The sequence below is a fragment of the Pelodiscus sinensis genome, chromosome 2 (assembly GCF_049634645.1).
Source record: "Pelodiscus sinensis isolate JC-2024 chromosome 2, ASM4963464v1, whole genome shotgun sequence".
NCBI classification, from domain to species: domain Eukaryota; kingdom Metazoa; phylum Chordata; order Testudines; family Trionychidae; genus Pelodiscus; species Pelodiscus sinensis.
This window is the reverse complement of record NC_134712.1, coordinates 157,718,723-157,743,000: the sequence shown is the minus strand read 5'-3', so window position 1 is coordinate 157,743,000 and position 24,278 is coordinate 157,718,723. Positions and strand designations below refer to the sequence as shown.

At 40.5% G+C, this 24,278-nt stretch overlaps 1 protein-coding gene across 1 annotated transcript in view; it reads left to right on the top strand.

The window, feature by feature from the left end:
* Nucleotides 1–24,278, top strand: part of ABCA13 (ATP binding cassette subfamily A member 13) — a 281,165-nt gene that overhangs the window by 244,545 nt on the left and 12,342 nt on the right. The window contains exons 57-59 of the mRNA XM_006136374.4: nucleotides 6,959–7,093; nucleotides 11,060–11,163; nucleotides 14,646–14,738. Of these exons, the coding sequence (XP_006136436.3) occupies nucleotides 6,959–7,093; nucleotides 11,060–11,163; nucleotides 14,646–14,738 (332 nt within the window). The remainder of the gene's footprint in view (nucleotides 1–6,958; nucleotides 7,094–11,059; nucleotides 11,164–14,645; nucleotides 14,739–24,278) is intronic.

The following is a 24,278-nucleotide window of genomic DNA, read 5'->3' as shown; positions in this document are numbered from 1 at the left end:
TTTCTATGGAAATGTAAATTGTTGTTTTTGTCTATGCTGTGTTCTGGGCCATGCTCCGTGAGTGTTTACTGTTAAATGTTTGTGCTAACAAAAGAAGAGAGAGAATGTGCACTTGGGCACATAGTTGTTTGATTGGAAGGTAATCTGAGTTAATTTTGTTTTTTTTCATTGAGTTGGCAAGCGAGTAGATGACTTACGGTATGCACTGCTGCATAAGTAAATATAATCTATTAAAGCAATATCTTCAAGGATCTGATTCTTCACTAGAAACAGATTTGGCAGCAACAGGAATTAAAGACCTGCTGTAATGTTGAGTGCTTTTAATGTTCCAAAACAGTAATTAACTGAATGGGAAAGGATGAGAATATGGGTCATTTGTTATCAGTGTGAAACTTTATATCAAATGAAGTTTTAATCTGTTTTTTAAAGCAGACCTAGAAGTTTATTTTAGATCATGATGCTGTATAAAGTTGTGGGTGGAGTTTGACGTCAATGCTGGGGGACATTACTCCTCTTCTCCCAAAGTCATACATCAGGATTTACATGGGCATTGCCTCTTTTTTGGTAGTCTGCTTTCTGTCCAAGTGGACTTTTCAAATAAGAAGCCATGTCTGGGATGTTTTCTTGGGGAGCAGACACAGGAGTTCAGAAAGACCTAACCCCAAATCCTGATTGATCCTTCCCTGCAGCTACCAGATCACACACAGCCTGGTCTGCCAAGTCAGCACAGTGGCAAATGCTCTCTTGCAGGACTGTCTTCTCCATGGTGTCATGTTAGAGCCCAGCCAGGAGGGGTGGCCAGGCTCACCACTCTGGGGAAAGGGAGAGGTTCTCAGGGTGGATTTGATTGCCAAAATGGCACTACATCCTGGGCCTGCAGCAGCCTACATGACAGAAAGTGCAACACTGACCCCCACCTGGAATGTGAGGCTGCTGCAGGCAGAGGATGCAGATCCACAAACTTCAATGAGATTTGAATCTGGCTGTGTGTGTGTGTGTGTGTATACACACTATAAGGATGACTTGTGCAGTATATTAATGAGTCCTATTCAGAAGTGAGTAGTTGATCCAATTATGGTCCCTACCTTAATCTACATGTTCTCTGAGGTGCTGTTTTAAGTGGGATTATTTGTGTGTAATGTTAAGTGTATTGGCAGGAGTTCGCAGAATCGAGTCCTTCAGTTTTTATGGTTTAAACATCTAATCTGCTTCCATTAATGTAAGTGGGAGTTGGATAGGATTTAGAAAGAGGAGAGCTCTTTAACTGAATTAGAATCATCAAGATAACATAGTTTGAAATTTTATTAAGGAACATTGGTGACTAGGGATAAGGTTGTCTATGAATGCAAAGAGATGTTTTAGTTTTCTGGTTCTAGGGGACAGGGGAACAGTTGAGAGAACTTAAAGTGTGCATTGAGGAGGTGTTCAGGTGAGAAACACTAACTCTGGGATTTGTGTGAAGTTACAATGTATACATTAGTATCAAAATCTCTAACACATCTTCTGTTTTATTCTATGTCATCTGTATCCCATTGACTCTGAGGAGTAACATCACTTTCAGCCATGGAAAATCACTTTTATCAAAAAAAAAAAGATTCACAAAACTGAGCTGTGTGTGTGTGTGTGAGAGAGAGAGATTAGAGCTAATGGAAGGAATCCCACAGCATTTTCAGTTTTCTGCATGAATATTTTTTGTCTGAGTCACTTTAAATCTTTGTCACACATCATATCCCACATTTGGGTTTAGTCAGGTTGAGAAATATTGTCATTTATACTTTATGGCGTGACACCATCCAAACAACAGTACACCATAAGTTATGCAGCTAAATGAAGTTATAATGGAGATGTATTGGCTACTTTACAGTATATCTAATTTTGATGTAATTTAGATGGCATCTTCATTACTATTTAAATTATATTAATGAGTTTGGGACTATTACAGCAAATTTAGTCTCTCTCCATAGATATGTTACTGAAAAAGAGATAAGACGGAGGAGGCATTTGCTGAAGAGCATGGTAGAATAAAATATATGATGTTATATCTGATGAGCTCAATTCCACTTTAGCTACTTTAGTGGATAAGGTTTAAGGGTGATACCAGGACTTGAATGCTCTTAGAAAGAGACCTCCTACCAAAGCAAACTCTCTTCGTTGCATTCAAGAGTACTGGGAGAGAGAAAGTTTTATAACACTTCTGCCCACATAGCATTGTGAATCAGTCCAAATTGCTATTCTGTTACATTTCTATTAGGGATGTTAAAACAACTTAATGCTTAGCTGTTTTAACCTAGGTCCTTCCTTCTGGCCGTGCTGTGGCCATCGGGTACTGCCACTGCCATGGAGTCCTGCCACCTAACCCACCGGCTGCTCCGCATTCAAAGCTGTGCCAACACAGCACAGCTAGCTGCTGCTGGAGTTAACTGGAAGAGCTGGTTAACCAGTTAACTGCTAAGCATACCGGTAAGCCTCATACTTACCAATAGGCTTATTGGTTAACTAGTTAACATCCCTAACATCTATCATACAGGCAATGTTCTGGAGACCTTCAGTCAGTTTGTGTACCTTTTGTAATCATCTGTAAAGGTTAGCTGGGAAATTGTGCGTGTTCAAAGGAACAGCAAAAACAAGTGTCATGAAATGACCCATAGCCCCACCATTAGAAACTAGCAAATTTTCTGTAGCACAGGAATAACTGGCCTGAATCAATGGTTATAACCTATTTAGAAAGGATGAAGTGGGCAAAAAGGGAGGAAAAGTGGCATTCACTGTCAAAAATGACATTACTTATATATTTTGCACTGGTCTGATTGTTGCTGCAATATTGTGTCAAGCTCTGTTGTCCACAGTTCAGAAAAAATATTGGTAAATTGCCTAGGGTTAAGAGAAGAACCATGAGAATGATTAAAGGATTAGAAAACATACTGAATAGTGATAGATATAAGGAGCTCAATCGATTTCCCTAAACAAAAAGAAGGTTAAAGGGATCAGTTGATTACCATCTAAGTACTTACACAGGGAACAAATATTTAATAATGGGATCTTCAGTCTATCAGAGAGAGAGAAGAACATAAAAACGGCCATACTGGGTAAGACCAAAGGTTCATCTAGCCCAGTATCTTGTCTGCCGACAGTGGCCAGCACCACGTGCCCCAGAGAGGGTGGACCGAAGACAATGATCAAGCGATTTGTCTCCTGCCATCCCTCTCCAGCCTGTGACAAACAGAGGCCAGGGACACCAATTCTATCCCCAGGCAAATAGCCTTTTATGGACCTAACCTCCAGGAAATTATCTAGCTTCTCTTTCAACTCTGTTGTAGTCCTAGCCTTCACAGCCCCCTCGGGCAAGGAGTTCCACAGATTGACTATATGCTGTGTGAAGAAGAACTTTATTTTATTAGTTTTAAACCTGCTATCCATTAATTTCATTTGGTGTCCTCTATTTAGGGAACTAATAAATAACTTTTCTTTATTGGCCCTCTCCACACCACTCATGATTTTATATATCTCTATCATATCCCCCCTCAGTCTCCTCTTTTCTAAACTGAAAAATCCCAGTCACTTTAACCTCTCCTCATATGGGACCCATTCCAAACCCCTAATCATTTTAGTTGCCCTTTTCTGAACCCTTTCCAAGGCCAAAGTATCTTTTTTGAGGAGACCACATCTGTACACAGTATTCAAGATGTGGGCGTACCATAGTTTTATACAGGGGCAGTAAGATATTCTGGGTCTTATTTTCTATCCCTTTCTTAATAATTCCTAGCATCCTATTTGCCTATTTGACTGCCTCTGCACACTGTGTGGAAGTTTTCAGAGCTGTGCATTACTTTACACTTATCCACATTAAATTTCATTTGCCATTTTGTTGCCAAGTCACTCAGTTTGGTGAGATCTTTTTGGAGTTCCTCACAGTCTGCTTCTGTCTTGACTATCCTAAACAGTTTGGTATCATCTGCAAACTTTACCACCTCACTGCTTACCCCTTTCTCCAGATCATTTATGAATAAGTTGAAAAGGATTGGTCCCAGGACTGACCCTTGGGGGACACCACTAGTTAACCCTCTCCATTCTGAAAATTTACCATTTATTCCTACCCTTTGTTTCCTGTCTTTTAACCAGTTCTCAATCCAATAAAGGACCTTCCCTCTTATCCCATAGCCATGTAATTTACACAACAGTCTTTGGTGAGGGACCTTGTCAAAGGCTTTCTGAAAATCTAAGTATACTATATCTACTGGATCCCCTTGTTTACATGTTTGTTAACCGCTTCAAAGAACTCTAATAGATTAGTAAGACAGGATTTCCCTTTGCAGAAACTATGTTGACTTTTGTCCAACAAATTATGTTCTTCTACATGCCTCACAATTTTATTCTTTACTATTGTTTTGACTAATTTGCCCGGTACTGAAGTTAGACGTACCGGTCTGTAATTGCCAGGATCGCCTCTAGAGCCCTTTTTAAATATTGGTGTCACATTGGCTACCTTCCAGTCATTAGGTACGGAAGCCGATTTAAAAGATAGGTTACAAACCACAGATAATAGTTCAGCAATTTCCCATTTTAGTTCTTTTAGAACCTTTGGATGAATGCCATCTGGTCCCGGAGATTTGTTAACATTAAGTTTTTCTATTTGTTCCAAAACCTCCTCTAATGACACTTCAATCCGGGACAGGTATAATACAATCCAATGGCTGGAAGGTGAAGCTAGACCAATTCAGACTAGAAATACAGCATAAAAACAGTGAAAATAATTAATAGTGGAACAACTTACCAAAGGTCCTGGTGGATTCCCCATCACGAACTTTTTTAAAATTAAGATTGGATTTTTTAAAAAAAATATTGTCTAGGAATTATTTGGGAGAAGTTTTATGGCCTATGGTCTAAATAGGAAGTCAGACTAGTTGATCAAAATGGTCCCTTTTGGCCTTTAAATTTATGAAATTGGGTATATCTGCTTCCCTGTACTGTGCTGACAATGTCAGAGTTTAGTATGTCTGTCTATTGAATGCATGTTCTTCTGTAAAAATCAAATAGAGTGGCATGTTTTGCTTCTAGATAAGTTAAAGCAAAGACAAGATTTCCGCACAACTTGGGAGTCATACCACATTCATATTTCAATATAAAGAAAAACATAGATAGTTAGCCTGTAAATTACTGCTGGACTAGCTTGCTAAAAGCATATGATTGAGCCTTCTCGGGGCCTACAAACTCTAACCTCTGACTTGACCTCCTTGAACTGCTTTCTGTGGTTTCTCCATCAATATTCCTTGGCTTCTAAATTCTTCTACGTTGATTATCCCTTTTAAACTTTTTGTTGTAAGATTTGCAATAATGCTTGAAAACCATGTTTTAGAGAAAACACTTTTATTATAGATAAAATATAGTAATCTTCTCCCCTGTATTTTGGTTGAGATAGCAACACAGAGTAAATTACAGTCATTCTTGAGATTCCTTTGCTTGCTAAGCACAAGGGATCAGTTTTTTAACTCTCCTTACTTTCAAGACCCACTCCAGTACTCAGTAACACACACATTTTCCAAATGGTACTACTGCAGTTTATTATAGTAGGTAAACTATGTGTCTTATATTTCAGAAGTAATGACTTTAAATGCAGTTGCAGATCTAATTTTCTTAATATCCTTTTTTTTTCTTAGTGTCACTGCGTGTCAGTGGAAGTTGACAATACTTAGAACTTTGCACAGACTGATTCTTTATTTGAAAGGAAAACTCCTGTGGTCAGCTATATTAGGGCCAAATCTCTGCCTTCCTCAAAGCCAGAGCATCCACCAAACACATCAGAATCTTTGGAGTTCCACTGTATGTGGGTAATGAGTAGCAAAGAACTTAAAAGGCCATGCAGGGAGACTCAGGAAGTCTGTGGTTTCTTACTAAGTCAACTTCGTTAGCAACCATCTCATAAGTAGAACAAAACGTAATTTGTGGGTCACCTGGGGAATAGCAGAAAATTGGCACTTTGCAAAACTAAATTCCCAAGTGGTGGTTTTCTGATTGTCAGATCATTTTTTTAAAAAAACTTAATGCATAGTTCAGATAGTTAGGACTACATTTCTAAAATGTAGCTTCCATTTGAACGCATGAATTTTTAGCAGATTGTAGCATGGACATGCACATACCATACTTGACATAAGTTTATGCACAATAACATTGTATATAACTACCTAATTCCACTTCTTATTCAATGGGGTTCAGATTCCCTGCCTTTTCTGGACGTATATGGACCCTGATCCTTACATCTGTCCTTCTTCTTTACCAGCTGCAAGTGGAGATGTTATCAACTGTCTTGTTCAACTCAGGCATTTAGAATAGCTGAACTCATTATTCATGTGATTGCCTTTCTTCTGATCCCATCTTTCTGTGTCTGACCTATTATTTCATTCTCTCAGATTCTCTAGCACTTGCGAAATGTGTTTGATCAGTTGGATATTGCAGAAAGTAGTTGGAATGAGGAGCATTTTAAATTATTGACTCAACAACCCAAAATGAATGCAAATGACTATTACAGGAGTTGACACAGCCACATTTTCTATACAAGAGAGTGTCTTATCTTTGGGAGTCCCCTGGCAGAAGCCTTTTATTCTTAACATTTTGCCTGACAGATTCCAGGGAGCCTTCTTCCAGGACTTAAAAGTAACAGCATGTGTCAGATGAGAAAAATGGAAATACTTTGTATTCATTTTTATTATGCTTAGCCAAGGGGAAAAAAAGCCATACCAGTGCAGACTCTACTAATGTGGTTTTCAGCCGGTGGTCCTCAGACTATGTCTAAGGGTTCTGTGAAAGTTTCCCATTATCATAGAACAGTAGTCTTCAACCTCTGATCTACATCCAAGATTTCCTAAGGGAAGATTTCCGCACCTCTGGGCAAAATGAGAGGATTCAAAATGACCATTCTGTTAAATATACTAATCTGACCAAGCTTGCAATTTCTTAATTTCAGGTATCTGGGGACCTTGTTAGCCGATTGCACCTTGATGCTCACATTTACAAACCAGTGAGGACATATAGCGGTGGCACAAAAAGGAAGCTTTCTACAGCTTTGGCTTTAATTGGCAAACCCCAAATTCTTTTATTGGTGAGTAGAGTAAACATTGTTATTGCTTAGGAAGTGTTAAGATATTTCATTATTTTGTTTTCTTACCTGTCATGTGAAAATGTAGTGCAGCTTCCAAATCATATGTAACGCATAAGCAATGCAATTGTCATCTTCAGATCCCTCAATAAACTTGTTTTACTTTGTGCTTCAGCATTCTCCAGTTGGAACTGGGTTTCCTAGGCTGGCATTGATAAAACTGCAATATTCCTGTTGTGGCTTCAGTATTCATTTTTTAGAGAGATGGAGAACTCTTTGATTCAGAGAACAAAAGAAGTAGAATTTACTGTTCGATATGTTAGAATGCATAGTGTATCTTCTGCCCATATTTATGCACAATCTAAGAAAATCAAAATGCAAAAATAGGATTATACTGGGGTGCTCAGCCCACAAAAGCCCTTGGATGGAGTAAGTTGAGCCAGAAGGGGCTAATGTATCTTGTATGCTGCATTTAAAGGGGAGTCAGGGATTGGTTCCCATTAATTGATCGATGAAGCTCAGTTTATGGTGTAGATGGGGTTGGATTATAAAACCCAAGGAAGGGAGAGTAGGATTTAGCAGGAAAAAGGAGCCTTCAGTCACCCTCTAGAGGGAAATGGAGTCAAAGATAAGGAAGAAGTCCAGGAGGACTGGTCATGGGAAATGGTAACCAGGTTCTCTTGGTTTTGTTCCACATAGTTTTTTTTCCCTACTAGTACTACTAAAGTGACATACATATAAAGCAAGGGCATGTGAAGTGAGGTGAGCACTGACTGCACAAACCATTGATTGTGAGAGCTGTGCACTCCCAATCAAAGCACTGCTGTGATTCAGTCAACACACCCCACAAATAATACGTATGCAAGTGCAGTTAACAAAACTGCCCCATCCCGGGATACAGTCTTCCAGCCCACAGAGATGATGGAAGGCCACTCATGCAGCCCACTTACTGGCTTAGGTTGCCCATCACTGTGCTAGGATTAGAGATGGAACAGATGACTATCTGAGGTGCTGTCTGGACAACCTGTCAGTGTGAATTAAATGGGGAGGGGGGAGAGAGAGTGACTGCGAGTGTGATGGCAGCATAACCAACAAAGGGGCATACTACGGGGCAAAAGCTAATTCCCAGACCTAGCCACAAGGAGGAACCCCTCCAGGGAATGTAGCCCTTTACAAAGATACATAGTTTCACAGGGTATTTAAAGCAATTGAGATTACTTTATTTTAATGATTCTGGTACCAGTAGGAGAGTAAACCATTGAACTGCATTATTTAATGCTTTTATGAGCTGGGTAAAACTTGGCAATAGGGATTGATTGTTGATTCATATGAGCTCACCCTTAGTTAACATTAATGTGAGCATAAGCTTCGCCTAAGAGAAAATAAGTATGTGAGCCTGCCCACCGACTTTAGCCAATTTTGTGAAGAGGGGCAGGGAAAGGAGGGAAGACAGAATACAAAGAAATTGGGAAGGAACAAGAAAGACCGAGAGTTATGTCTAGACTTAAACAGCTGTAGTACTTCGGTGTAGATACTGCCTATGCCAACAGGAGGAGTTCTCCCATGTAGTTAATCCATCTCCATGAGAGTGAGCAACTAGGTGGATAGGAGAATTCTTCTATCAACCTAGCACTGTCTCCAGTGAGGCCCCTGAAAGATGTAGGTATGCATAAGTTCCCAGTATAAACCAGACACACAGAGCAAAAGGGAACAGCTGACATAATAGTGATGGATCCTGGAAGAAATGTTCAGAGAAGTTTTTGGCTGAGCTTGCTGGCTGAAAAGGGCATTCTTGGTTCTATGAGTTTAAAAAAAACCCACCCCGATTCCTGCTTTTTGTTTTCTTCTGTATTTGGGACACAGGATTTTGTACATTCTTTATAAATAAACTAAACTACATCAAAGAAATACCTGACTCCCGCTAGTGTCTACTACAATCTGATGCATATACAAGAGGGGACTCCAAACTTTGATAAGCCACTCAGATCAAAAGTGGTAATAGTGGCCTTAGCAGCAAGATCCAGTTGCCAAGGGAATGAAATTGTGAGCTGATATTTCTTTTTAACCAAGTTGGAAGAAATAACAACGAATTTTGCAGAAATCGAAAATGGTCAGTGGGATCTGAAACCATCCCAGACACAGGAACTGGAGGATTCATATCAGATGTTAAAACAAGAGTTGTATGTTTCACATAGAGAACTAAAGCAGCACCTGGAGGATTTACAGTATGGACCAAAGACAGACTTGTAAGCAGAGATCAGATCTCTGGAAGCATAGCTACAAAGTGTCCAGACAGGTTGGAAAGACCAATTGCAAAGCTCCAGGAATTTTAATACCCATGTACCTTAAGTTGGTAACGTGGTTCCAGATGGATAGGGAGGAGAGCCCTTCCATAATAGGATTTCCGCCTCGGTATTCCATATTTTTTAAACTACCTATCATTTTATGGAATCTGATAGGTACCCTGAGCAAAAATGTGCTTTTCATAAGCACCTTTAGGAGCCATGGATAAAAGTTACATGTGGCAGGAGGGGTTAAGTAAATATCCAGAGAAACGTGGGTACATTCTCTCTCCTTATACTGAACCCATCATGTGGTATAAGAGTTCAATTAGAGGAAACAATGTCTCATCCAATCCCCCTTTCTTTCCCTGGTGGGGGGATAATTAAATAAACAAATCTCAGAATCCTACAGAAATACTACTGGGTGGGAGTATACTCCCCAGAGTAAAGGGACAAAACATTAATCCCAAGAGTGTGCCTCCAAAGCGAATACAGAATGGGTTAAATTGCATTAGTGAACTTACCAAACCATGCCTCTGAATCAACATATGTTCTTAAGACCTGAGATACTTTGCTTCCTCTACTTACATTTTTCTTTTTAACTCAAACTGATCTTGGATGATTTGAGGAAAGGGGGAGGTTATTTTCTTAAGTCAATGCTTCTTCTAGTCTCAGAAGTACTCCAACTGTTATGTAATCTCTTTAGGACAATCTGCCACTGCAGGCAGCCATTTCAATTTGTCTCTTGCTGTGAAAGATGCATCCTTACATATATACTATTGAGAGGGGGAAAAACATTTTGAAATAACTTGAATGCTCTAAAAGGCTTATATGTATTCTAAGTGTTTTGCGAAGCATTAGTTATAAAGGATTTTAGGGGGTTATTCATGAAGGATCCATAATTAAGGAACAAAAGTAAAACCATGTAAAGTATTTTCTCTATTAAAGTGCCTCCCTCATGACACCCTGCACTTAGTGAAAGCATTGAAAGGTCTGTGTATAAAAGTGGAGGAGATGGCTTTTCAAGAGTAAGGGCCAAGTGATATCTTCTACTTCCATTAGCAAAAGATATCAAAATTCATCTTATCCAGCAGAGAGGATGCAGAAAGGGGAAGTACAATCTCTGCATCTGCACTTCCTTTCCCACAGAAGCCCTTAATGACTGCTCCAGGAGATTTAGTTTCCACTGCTTCTGGAAGTGTTAGACTATGAAAGGGACAGGTTGGGGGCAATGGTCAGCCCCTGCCACATTGTCTCCCCTCAGACCTTGAGGGAGACTATGGAACAAGGCAATGCTGGCTAGGTCAGTATGTAATCACATGGTTTCTTCTCCCACACAGATTGGAATGACCCTTGAACAAAAGACATGGAATAGGGAACCTGGGGCAGGGAAGTTGTGCTCCCACAGAGCTCTAAGGAGCCATGAGCCTATGTGCAAGGGAGACAGTATGGAGATATAGGGCATCTCATTTGCTGTTCCATGCCTCTGGCAGACTTACAAATTCTAGGCAGCGAAGAGGAGAAAACACTGTACCCCTACCAAACCGAAATTATGCTAATCCCAAATCAGAGTGCTACCTTGCCCCTGCAGACAGACCATGCGAGTAACATTAAGCCCTGCATCCTCATCAAATTCTTTCTCTGTCTCCTCTACTCCCATTGTTAACTGATGTGTTTGTTTCTGTAGGATGAGCCCAGCACTGGAATGGATCCCTGTTCCAAGCGGTACCTCTGGAAAGCCATCTTGAAGGAGGTCCAGGATGGCAGTGCTGCTGTGCTGACATCCCACAGGTGCAATATTATCACATTGGCCAACACCGTGGCTATGTCTACACTGGCACCCTTTTCCGTAAAAGGGATGCTAATGAGACGCTTTGGAATTGCAAATTCCACGGGGGATTTAAATATCCCCCGCGGCATTTGCATGAACATGGCTGCCGCTTTTTTCCGGCTCAGGGTTTTGCTGGAGAAAAGCGCCAGTCCAGACGGGATCTTGCGGAAAGTAAGCCATTTTCCGGAAGATCCCTTTCAAGTAGGAATAAGGGATCTTCCGGAAAAGGGCTTATTTTCCGCAAGATCCCGTCTAGACTGGCGCTTTTCTCCAGCAAAACCCCGAGCCGGAAAAAAGCGGCAGCCATGTTCATGCAAATGCCACGAGGGATATTTAAATCCCCCGCGGAATTTGCAATTCCAAAGCATCTCATTAGCATCCCTTTTACGGAAAAGGGTGCCTGTGTAGACACAGCCCTTCTCCTTTCCTCTGAAAGAGAGAAGCTGATATTTGTGTTCAGGATTAACCATGTTCAGGTCTCTTGCTTTATTATGGCAATTCCTCTCAGCCATGAAACCTGAATTGGCCTAAATGTTAGTGTTAAGGGCTATGCTATATTTTGATGGGTATTCTGAGAGAGGGAGGAGATAATGGCCCTTCCACCTCCCTTGCTATCCCCATACAAGAATCAGCTAATGCTATTTGACTCTGATGAAGTGGGTTTTACCCACAGTGGCTCATGCTCTGATAAATATGTTAGTTTCTAAGGTGCCACAGGACTCCTCGTTGGTTTTACTGCAATCCCTATGTTCCCTGGGGGTACTAGGACTATGCCTTTTAAAACTCTGTCTATGCCATCCCCCAAGAGACTTGCAGTCACCAGAGGGGACAAGGAGGAGAGATCCAAAGCTATTTCTCTTCTCTAAACTGACTGGAGATGGTGGTTGGCCTCAAAGTGGGGAAGCATGTTACCCCAACATAAAGGATGCTCCAGTATCAGGATTTAAATTCAGCCAGCGTTCTTCAGGGCACAGCTCCCATGAATATTTTCAAACCCCCAGGAAAAGGAGCCCTACCACACCTTGTAGGGCTGGAGCCCCATGCATCTGGACTTCTGGAAATACCCTATGAGAAATTAAGCCATCTCCAGTATACACCATCTATCTGAGCTTCCTGTACTGGATATGACTATACCCCAGTGGGAGATGGTGCCTCTTTACAATGCCCAACATGGCACAAAACATCTTGTGAATGCTTTCCATTTTGTCAGTTTAATGTAGGAGACATTGAAAATGTTTTGTAGCATCTATGGTAACGTGAATAAATTGCATGTTCCCTGCAGGGCATGCTGTATAGTAAGCATAATTATAAATAAATGGCTTAAATTGAGGGAGCAATCTGATTTGCTGATAGACATCCCTATCTGTATAATTATGAAAAATGCCTAGAAGGGGCAGAACTAATTAATCAAAACACTGAATTAATGTTTTGACCAAATTAAATCCTGAATTAGTAAATGAATCAATAAAATTCCACAACAGAAGATTTGTTAGATATTTTAAATGAAAGTTGTGTTAGATGTGTTCAGGACATGTTTTCTCTCTCTGGTTGTTCACTGTGCAAATGCTTGAGGCCCACAGAAAATGTATTTCAAAGTTGTTTTGGTATTCATCTAAACAGACTCTTTAAATTCACATACATGAATGTTTGTATTCAAATTGCTAGCCTGCTCATCCAGCTAGGGAACAGAAAAATGTGATTTAAGTAAGTAGTCACGGGTAACCAACACATCTTGTTTTTCAAACCACAAAATAAAACAATCATTTTCAAACAGCAAACAAACCGAAGATAATAGTGATCAGCTCATAGATATGTAGTAAGCAGGAAAAGAAAACACATTCATCAAATAAATTACTCCACGAATGAATGATTCTAAGCAAGAGTAGTAATAATTAACAATAGTTTCATACAAAGATTACATTTCTAATTCATACCACATTGATATGACTGGTCGCATGTGGGCAAAATTTTATATTGGAGACCAGATTTTCAAAGGACTCCTTAATTGGGAAATGCTTTTGTGCCTATAAATGCAGTTTTTTGTGCACCATCCCATGTACATATAAAATATATAGGTGCTTTTTAAAGGATCCTCTGAAAATTTAGTCTCTGAAGTTAATGCACTTAATAGCTCCCACATGGCTGTTTTGGGGGTAGTATCAATTGGCAACAACCTAGGGAAATATTGAGGCATTATATGCTTCTTGGAGCTAGCTTCCCATTTCTGCTGTGGGGAGAGCTATCTGCAAATCATCTTTAAGGGCAGTAACATACTCCCCACATATAAGAGGGACAGAGCTATGCTCTGCTTAATCTTATATATCCCTGCCCAGTGCCTCTTTTTTTTTTTTTAGTGAATTGCCCCTAGGGAAGTAAGTCAACAGTCCTTTCCCATGTGTAATGGCTGTAATTCTGGTCTGTTCGTATGTCCATCAAACAAGGATAGGGAGTGATTCTTTGTTCTCCTACCCTGCAAAGCTATGTAAATAAAGTGGAAGCCACAGTCTGGGTCACAGTGAACTACAACTACATCTAACTAGCTGCTTGCACCCACATATGTTATGAAAACCACTCACTACTGAGTGTGGGTGTCACCAGTGAATTGCAGACACCTTTGTTCTCAAGAACAGTATTATGCCTGCACAGATGGAATGTCTATCGAGGCTCCACTGAAAATCAGACTCTCACACACCCCCACAGGAAGTTGGTTTTGGAAATGTACCATTGGAATGCGCAATTATGTGAAATGTATTATTGTGCTCATGAATTACTTAATTTATCTATGCTTTGCAAGAATTATTCAGTTTCATACTAAATATATGAGGGTATCATTTTTGCTCTACTATTGGTAAGTTACGGTAATTCATTATTATTTAAAGCATTCAAATACAGCATGGTGCATCATTTTTGAACATTGGGGCTGTATCCTGAATTAATTTTTGTTTGAGTCATGTTGAGTCTCTGTTGCCCATACTTATACTAAGTAATATTTCACTTCACAAGGACTAGCACAATGCAAAAGAAGCCCTGTAGTTTTACCACTCTGTCATGCCAAATGTTACAACCCTAATTTGGAGTGACCTCCAGTAGGCATGTTAGAGAATATTGTGCCAATAGCCCAGTCCTTAGCATCTCTGCTAAGACTGCCAATAAGGTAGTTAATTAGTGCCTGCAGTAGTATGGCTTTTGTAACGTAGCCAAAATCATCCAGTTAGAAACAGACTGAAAACATGAATTCATTTTTATAGGACTCCACCAGATGTCATGTGGTAATAGCTTTTGGTCTCTACTGACTAGTGATGTATTTGAACCATTGACCTAGAAGTGAATGGTTCTGAATTGCGTCTTCTCTGCCATCCAGATTTCTTCAAATTTTAATTAAATTTAGTCATAAATTACTTTCATCTCCTAATTATTGTTTTTTTTATCATTTTTCCTCTAGCATGGAAGAGTGTGAAGCCCTCTGCACTCGGCTGGCTATTATGGTCAATGGTAGTTTCAGGTGTCTTGGTTCTCCCCAGCATATTAAAAACAGGTATTACATGTTGACATCTAACCTACTGCTGCTAAATTCAGGCAAAGATTTAGCTGGGCATTTTAGTAGTGCCAATAGAGTATAAATACTTACAACTGCAGAACAATTTCTCCTTACCTACCATTACTCAAGTTAAATGCTTTTATTTTAAGATACCTTAGCAAACTGAATGGATGTATGACATTGGTAAAATACTGCACTGTATTTGAAAGACAAAAATTGTATCTAAATCCAGTTCCCATTGCACCCAACATGAGAATTGGATTATCCGTAATTTGACACACTGCTGAATTCATAAAAAAGCCTTAAGTTCATCACATGCTTCTCTGAACATAGAAATAAGCATGTACCAGAACAGGAAGCACTAAAGAAATGCTTTCTGGGCTCTCAAATTAGTTGTCCCTCTCACCAAATAACCTATTGAGCTGACTTCAGTGATAATTGTATCTCTCAGAATCAGGCTCTCTATTCATAAATAATAATGTTCCTCTCTTTTCTTTTCATGGACTGAGCACTCTCAATGTAGCTTTATCTGTACTCTGAAGTCAAATGTGATCCATAGAATTTGGTGTTTTATAAAGAGGACAAGTGCACATTACTACCAGGAAAACAAGGAAAGAAGTAGTGGGTTTAACTTCAGCATTGAACATTTAGGTTAAATATTAGAACAAACGTTGTGGGACAGATTGTCAGCTGATGTAAATGAATGTAATTCTATTGGAGTCACTGTAGCTATGCTAACTTATGCTAGCTGAACATCTGGCTTTATAATAATTTAATAATATTAACAAGCTCTAAAAGGAAATTTTGGGATCACCATCACTGGAGATATCCAGGTGTAAAATAGATATGTATCTATCAAGTGACTGGGAGCAGTAAAACCTAGGCAAGGGGATAAACTAGGTGATACACCAGAAGTTATTCCCAATCCTAATGATTTCAGGATGCTCACACATCAATCAGCTGCATGGGCATCTTTCAGTTTCTCCAAAACAGGATTCCAGTAGAACATAGTCATGAAAGAGTGAGTGTCTGACACACATTCATAGTAATTATTCTTGTAAAACTAATTTTTCATAAGTGGGAAACATAGTATACCGGTCATATTTTACATTATCAGCAGATTCACATTCCTTCTATGTACCATGTCAGTTCTTTAAATAACTGAATCTTAATAGCATGCATGTGGGATTTTGTGTTATGTGCACTGGTTATAAATATCAATAAGATATCCATAGTGAGCCCATAGTTACAGCTGCCTGAGATTTTCACATAAAGCAAAATTAAAATCCCCTTTTGCTCAAATTCAGTGTTTGAATTTAGACTGCAAATTTACCATTCTTGTTCAGAGAGCTATTGAATTTCCTACCCTATTGGGGGTGGGGGGAAGGGCAGGAAAAGGGAAATAGCCATTAATTTTTTTAGAGGAATCAATTAATATCAACCAGTTCTGAAAATTAGTGCAAATAATCCCACTTGCCTTTAGCTTCTTGTAGCTAAGCCACCATTGCCACTCCTAATTCAGAACCTTACACACAAGCATCCAGTAAAATGACATGTTGGGCAAAGTAAAAATTTAAATGCAGTAGAAATTATTCTCCTTATTCATCTTAATACAGCAGGTGTGTCCAAAGGGAAGCCAATGAGAATCGCACTGTCAGCCATGAATTTCCATTCACAGGAGCTTCCTTGCTGTCCAGGCTTCCTCATTAGTTCCCCAACACCACTTCAGACAGATATCCCCATCCAGCTCCTGACTCCAATTTCTTTATTCCGCTATATTGTAACCTCTGTAACATCCCAGGTTCCCACAGACTTGGTACTGTGTGCTGGAGTGTCACTCTTCTCTATTTCACAGCTCACTGACTGATTGATTGAGTTTCGTCTCCAGATATTTACCACAATTACCCTCCAGAGAACTATTACATTGTGGTGGAAAAAAGAGCTACTAACTGGCCTAGAGAAATCAATTCAAATCATCTTGCTTTGAAACTTGACTTTTTCCGTTACACTTTTTGCTTGCACCCTGCTCAGCACTACTGATGTGCATGACCACAGCAAGCAGTCACAGCCAACCTCGGGAGCTCTCCTTACCTTCCCTCCTCCTTGCTGCTCTTTAGAGTTCATTCATTACTCTCTCTTCTTCCCAGCCTCCCTCTCTGCCCCCTTTCGGCCTTACTAATCACATTTCCCTGTCAAAACTTTGTAACCCATAATGCAATACAATTTATATTCAGCATCTCCTGTTTTCCTGGCCTCCTAAATGCCCACTTGCTAAATGTAAAGGGAAGTAGATTGAGGAAGGAAATAGCAATCACTCTTGGGGCTCATCTAGACTATGCTAGAGTGTCAAAAGAGGATATGTAAATTCTGATCTCACTTGTGAAAGTGGAGCTTTCAAAAGTGAAAGTAGTTTATACGTGACTTTTTTGGCAAGCCCCCCCCGCCCTTGTCGAAAAGCCGCTCTTCCTCAAAAAACGAGTTTTACGTGGCTTTTCAAGAAAGAGCGGCTTTTCGACAAGGGCAGGGGGGGCTTGCCAAAAAAGTCACGTATAAACTACTTTCACTTTCGCAAGTGAGATCAGAATTTACATATCCTTTTTTGACACTCTAGCATAGTCTAGATGAGCCCTTGCTGTCTACTGCCTGCTTCACTCACCACTTCCTGCTGCCTTCCCCACATTTCCATGCCCCCTACTTATCATTCTCTAGTGCCACTTGTTGCTCTTATATTCTACCAAACAGTATCCACTGGCACTGTAAGGGTCGTCTACCCAGCAACATTATTTCGAAATAACTAGTGTTATTTCCAAATAATTTAGTCCCATCTACACCGCCAGCAGTTATCTCAAAATAACTTCGAAATACTATCAAGCTGGAGACTTCTTACTCCAATTCCTGTAACCCGCATTGTACGAAGAGTAAAGGAAATCAGAGGAAGAGTGCTCTATATCTAAATAAGTGCTGTGTAGACACTCCCAATTTCAAAATAAGCTGTTTTGACTTAAGCTACACAATTAGTGTAGCTCAATTTGCATCACTTATATCGAGTTAAGCCCTGCTATGTAGATGTAGACTAATACTTTGTAAAAGTGAAGAAAAAAGTAAGCTTTCAGTTAAGATGACACAAGTGAAGAGAGGTAGTAGAACTTAATTCAATCAATTAAGGCAACATTAGCATCTAGATGGACGTGATTTAACCATCTGTACTGCCTAAATGTAACTCCCATCTACAACATAATCCCCCTTCCACTTCCAAGTAAAAATGCACAACCTTAACTCTGACTTCAGCATGATGAAAGTATGCTATTGATAGATTATGCCTTTATTTGAAAAGGTCATTGTTATTATCACACTGAGGCTAGAGTTATGATTATATGTTTCAGTGTGACTTTGAGGAATGTAATATGTGTTCTCTGTGTGGTATGTGCTGAAATTGAAAACGTATTTGTAGCGGAGGTGAGGAATCCCATTCTATTTGAGTGGTAGAGTGTATTGTGTTTAAGCATAATATTAATTGATTGCCTTAGTGATTAATTATGTAGTGCTGGGAGAATTCTGCAGTTGTTTCATTTGGAGCCATAGTAAAATTGCAGAATTCCTCTCAGGCTGATTATGCTAAAAGGAAATTCATACGACCCACATAAATTGCAAATTAACAGAGTTTTTGTTGTGTGTTGCTCTTATAGGTTACACTTTTATTTATATTTCATTTTTAAGCAGGTGTTCTGCTGAAAGGTAATTCAGTTAAACCATATTAATTGTACATTAAAACATAAGAATGGCTATACTGATCAATAGTCAGACCAACCCACTGACAATGGGCAGTACCAGATTCTTCTGAGGGAATGAGCGTAACAACAGTTTGTTGATTGGTCCATCACCTGTCATCAAGTCCCAGCTTCTGATAGTTCAGGAACACCCAGAACCATCATCTCTGACTATCTTTGCTAATAATCACTGATGGATCTATCTTCATACACTTAACTAATTCTTTTTTGTTACTCGTTATACTTTTTGGCCATCACAACATTGTCTGCCAATGAGATCCATGGATCAACTGGGCAGTATGTGAAGAAATACTTCCCTATGTTTGTTTTGAACCTGTTGCCTATTAATTTCATTTGGTGACATCTAGTTCTTGTGTTATGTGATTGGGTAAATAACACTTACTGTAAGCAGGTTCGTCCCTCAGAGTCCACTAAGAGCTAATCTTATCACAGAGAGTTAAGCCTGAGCAGTCACCATCCAGGCCGGTGGCCCTTTTTATTACGCACGTTCGCGTTTACACCCGAGCCGGATCGGCCTGTCGGCGGAGTAGGGGGGTTCGGGCCCGCCCCCTCTCCGAACCCCGGCCCAGGGCCCTAAAGGCAGGGACCCGTGGTCCCTCCCTAGCGGATGGGGTAACGCCCCAAAACACACCCGCTCACGGGCTCCACGACCCCGCCCTGGGCCGCTTCCTACTCCACCAGGCCTCCCGGCCCGCTTCCCTTGACCTCTCCTGCCTCACCTCTCCCTCCGTCCCTCCTTGTCTTGCTCCGTCCACCGCGCTCCCCTGCACCGTGCCAGCCCCGGGTTTAAATCCCCCGCCGGCTCCTTTCCCCCTCTGTGTCACTTCCCCTGCGACGCCTCCCGGCCACCCTTCCCCCGTGACGTCATTCCCCTGCGCCTCCCCGGCCCCTCCCTCTTGGGCCCTGCTGGTCGGCGCCCGCTGCTTCCCGACGCTCCCTGCGCCGGCTGCCGGCGTGTTCCTGTAGCCCGCTGCGGCGGGCTGGGCTGTGTTCTCCGCCCCCCGGTGTGGCTGCCCGGCGCCTCCCGGCGCGCTCTCCGTGCGGGGCGTGAGTGCCCCGTCACCCCGCCCGGCGCCTCCCGGCCCGCTCTCCGTGCGGGCCGCGAGTGCCCCGTCACACTTACTTATTTACTGTCTCCATACTATTTGCAGTTTTGTAGACATCTACCATATCCCCCCTTTTCTATTTTCCAATTTGAATGGTTCCCATCTTTCTAATATCTCCTCATGCAGAAGCTTTTCTATTCTCCCTAATATTTTTTGTTGGCCTTCTCCATACCTGATCTAATTGTAACATATCTTTTTTGAGATGGGTTGACCAGCATGCAGTAGTCAATGCTTGGGTGTACCAGGGATTTATATTTGTGGCATTATGATATTTTCTGCCTTATTATCTCTCCTTTTCCTAATAGTTTCTAACATCTGTCAGCATTTTTGATTGCTGCTGCTCTTTGAGCAAATGTTTTTAAAGAACTATCCACAGTGATTCTAAGATCTTTCTTGAGAGACAACAGCTAATTTAGAAGCCATCATTTTCTATGTATAATTGGGATTATGTTTTCCAGTGTGGGTGTCATTTATATTTATCCACACTGAATTTCATCAGCCAGTTTGTTGCCCAGTCACCCTGTTTTGAAAGATCACTTTGTAATTCTTTGGACTTAACTATCTTGAATAATTTTGTATCATCTTCAGGCTTTGTCAGCACTTTACTGCCTTTTACTGCATATGTTGAACAGTTATGGTCTTAGTACAGATCCCTGGGTCATCCTACTATTTACCCCTCTCCGTTGTGAACACCGAGCGTTTATTCCTACCCTTTGTTTCCTATATTTTAATCAGTTACTGATCCATCAAAGGACCTTCCCTCTTATCTCGAGGCTGCTTATTCACTTAAAAGACTTTGATGAGGGACCTTCTCATTTAACATTTTATGTTGGTCGTACTACTGTTACGCATATTGTTATTTTAACATTTTGTTTTTAACAAATTCTTTATTTTTGTAATTCTTTCTATACATTATATGGAATAAATATTCACAAATCATTTGTAGCTAAACTGATCCAACTGACAGATGGGTTAAACCAAATACATTGGATTGAATATTGTGTCAGCATTTGACCTAAACCTGTATGTCATTAATTCATTTCAATTTAAAAGCCATACATTTTGGAGACTAGCATAATTTTGTAACCCCTTTCTTTGGAACTTTATTTTAACACACTTAACATGTGGCAATGCTATGAGAACCCAGTGGAAGATTTATTTGGTGTTATTTAAGACGGTGTTTCTCAAAGTGGCTGCTGGTCCACTTGGAAAAAAGTGCTATCAGGTGTCTTTGTTTTCTTTATCTAAAGGCACCATAGCCACCAAGCTTCACGGCTCCCATTGGCTCCTATTTGCCGTTTCCAGCCAAGGAGTACTGTGGGAAGCAGGCCTGCTGTGAGAAACACTGATTTAAGACAGCAGTAGTAGGTCTTGGCGTTTTTATCCATACATAAATATAGTGACTCAGTCTCCATACTGAGAAGATACTATTTCCTTCGTCCTTCAGCATTATCAGAGAGTTGTGCCTTATTTCCCTGCTTGATATTGCTATGGCCCTGTGAAACTCTGGGTCACAACCACCATTTTCCTCCATGAATAAGGAAGATTTAAGGGATTCGCTATGGTTTGTTTAAATCACTCCGTAATCATGGAATAGGTGCTGAGTGTTATGGAGTACTCAATCCCATTTCAGCTTCAGCCCCTCATCAGGGATTGAATACAAGTCCTCCAGATGGCAGTACAGAGTTCTCCTATTAAATTCATGGCCAGCATTAGGGAGATGATGTAATATGAAAATGCTCCGATGTGGTTAAGGTACTGCACACGTTGTTGTCAATAGGTGAGACTTGACTCATTTCTGTTGCTGTTTTTCCTCTTCCGTATTCTCATCTGATCTGTACACTGTCCAAAGTCCAAGTGACACTTGCAAGTTATCTGTCTCCTATTCAGATTTGAGTCCATTTGTGAGACTATATTGTTTGTATGTTGACACAGATTTAAAAAATCTCAGAATGCTTCTCAGTGTTGAAGTTCCTTTAGAGGAGCTCTTATGGCAGCTGGTAATTTTCTGAATAATGCAAAAAAGGCATTGTTACTTGGAAAGAGTAAGCTTAGAGGTGAGTTAGAGTTTAGATATGGCTTCCAGGAGCTACATGCTTTAGTAGATGTCTGCTAAAGCCTAATTTCAGTTGACTCCAGCCAAATAAGTCAATTACTTGATATTGTGACTGGATTACATTTCTGCACTCTCTCCAGTAGCCTCAGTTATGTTTTATGTTTTTCAAAAAAATGCACAGAAGCATTTTTATGTTAGATACAGCTGGCCAGTCCCCCGGGAACAATATTTGGAATATCTTCCTTCATTCTGGGTCCATCTGGACAGATGTCTCATAGCTGAAAAACCTATACCAATTTTTCAAGCGTTGGATGCACATCAAATATGTGCACAAATAATAGCAGTAAGCCAGCTGATTAAATCACCCAATGACTAAGCCATTTGTTATGGCAGAGCTTGAGTGACAATAAATTGCCAAACTAGCTACACCATTTAAAAATTAGGTGGATTAGGAAGATTTTCATTTTTCTTTCAACTGCACACTCACAAATATGGATTTCCTAGAGTGAAAGGAGAGGCTTGAATTTAATAATCCCATGAATATTCCCATGGGTGTTTCTGAGTAGAAACAGAATTACATTACTAGAGGAACCCAATATTTATAAGGTAATAAGGTCATGATGTTTTTATTAGAAGTCATGAAACATGCAAGTAATGACACCATTTGATATTTTTTATACCTATTAGTTTTCAGCAATCAAAATACATTTGTATTTGACAAACCTGTTATTGCTATTGAGAGTGTAGGTATAGATGTGTAATATATATTTCAATATATTCCCAAAGCAGCGTTAAGTTTGAAATTAGCTTTTGGTGGAGTACAGCTAACAAACAAGGTGCATTTTCATTATGAATATTATGTATCTTTAAAAATTTTCAGACATTAAAAAGTCTGGGAATGAGCCCTATCTGTTTATATTTATACATTTTCAGACCAGCAAGTCCTAATCTGATCCCCCAGACAACCCAAACAATCACAGTTCCCTCTCCTTGTCTGATCAGTCCCATTCTGCCCTCAGTCATGTCCCCCAGACTATATTTCCATTACCTCTGGCTTCCAGAAGCTCCTTATCCAATTTGTGCTCTCCTGGCCTAGTTCCTTCTCCCATCTTCTCTGCCAAGATTATCAGTACTCTCTCCCTGTCCCGCTCCTCTGTTGCTCTGACTTTTCTTCATATGTTACCCTTTCATCAGTCTGCTGCCTCACTGGGGGTCTCATCCACTCCTTTTCCTCAGACAATCCCAGATTTCCCCTACCTCTTCATCCAAAACACATTCTTCCCTAGACTACTGGCTTCCAGTCATCCACGTCTTTTGCTTCCTTGTTCCCAATCCAGCCTCCTTGCCCATACGCTACCAGTCACTCAAAATTTCCCTCTGCTATCCTTCAGTCCTGTCTATACCTGCAAGTTCCTTTTCCCAACCTACTCCCCTCGTGTTCTTCCCCAATGTATAGAAATCAGGCACTTACCCCTTCTGCATTCAGATCAGATAACTTCCTCCTCCATGAGTCAGAAGGAGAGAGATTCCCTTCTAACATGCCCTGACCTGCATAGTTTGTGGTAGTCCAAATATGCAATCGCAGTGAATATTCATGGATAGACTCTTCGGGGTATTTAATTGCCAAAATCCAAATTTCTACTGAGCATGTGCACATTTCAGTTTTCCACAGGCTTATAACTTGGCCAAATTTCAGTGGATATTCATGAGGAGAGCAAAAAGTACATCCTTCACACAAAGGACTTGACCTGGCAAATATTAAGACTCTGCTCCAAAGCTGGGGCACTAAAACCTTTCTAGCTTTTCTAGACAAGGTGGACAGACTCTCTCAACCTGAGTAAAACACCATATTCTGATCTCGCCTTAGTCTAGGCACTGGCCAAACCATTTTAGCTGGCATTTTCCCCCAAACAAATTCAGTCTGATGCCAGCATGTCGCCCAAGTGGTTCAGTGTTGGCAAAGTTGAAAACAAGATCTTATAATGAGAAGTATCAGGCAACCTCAGCAGACCATGCTACTAGCCTGGTCTATAATATATAGAGCTTGAACCACCACTTTATTCCTCCACACGTGTAAGATCAGAGTATCACACTGGTAAATCAGGCTCATGAGATGGGGTGGGGATGGAGGGTGTACACATACGAAGGTTATATATGTATACATTTGTATGTGAATACACTTATTGATACTTTGATATACAGTATGGTCTCTCTTATCCAAATTCTATTATCCAAACCTCCACATTATCCAAATCCCTTCCTTGTCCTAGTGCAGATTCTGGGTTTCTGCTTTGCCCTGCACCTTGTGCTTCCAGGAATTGGGTGTCACCAGGCATGCAGCAGCACAGGGAGCCCGCAGCAGCCCTGCTGTCATTGGAGTGAGTGAGCAGAGCAGAGCAGAGACACTCCTTCTCCCCCAGGTTGGACTGTGAGGAGGAGGAGAAGGAAGGGGACAAGCTACCAGCCTCCTGCAGAATGAAATCCCTGTTACTGGAACAAAATCCATGCCCACCAGTTATTTGGATAATTAGGAGCATACTGTATGCAAAATAATCAAGAGTTTGGACATACATGTCTTATGAAATAT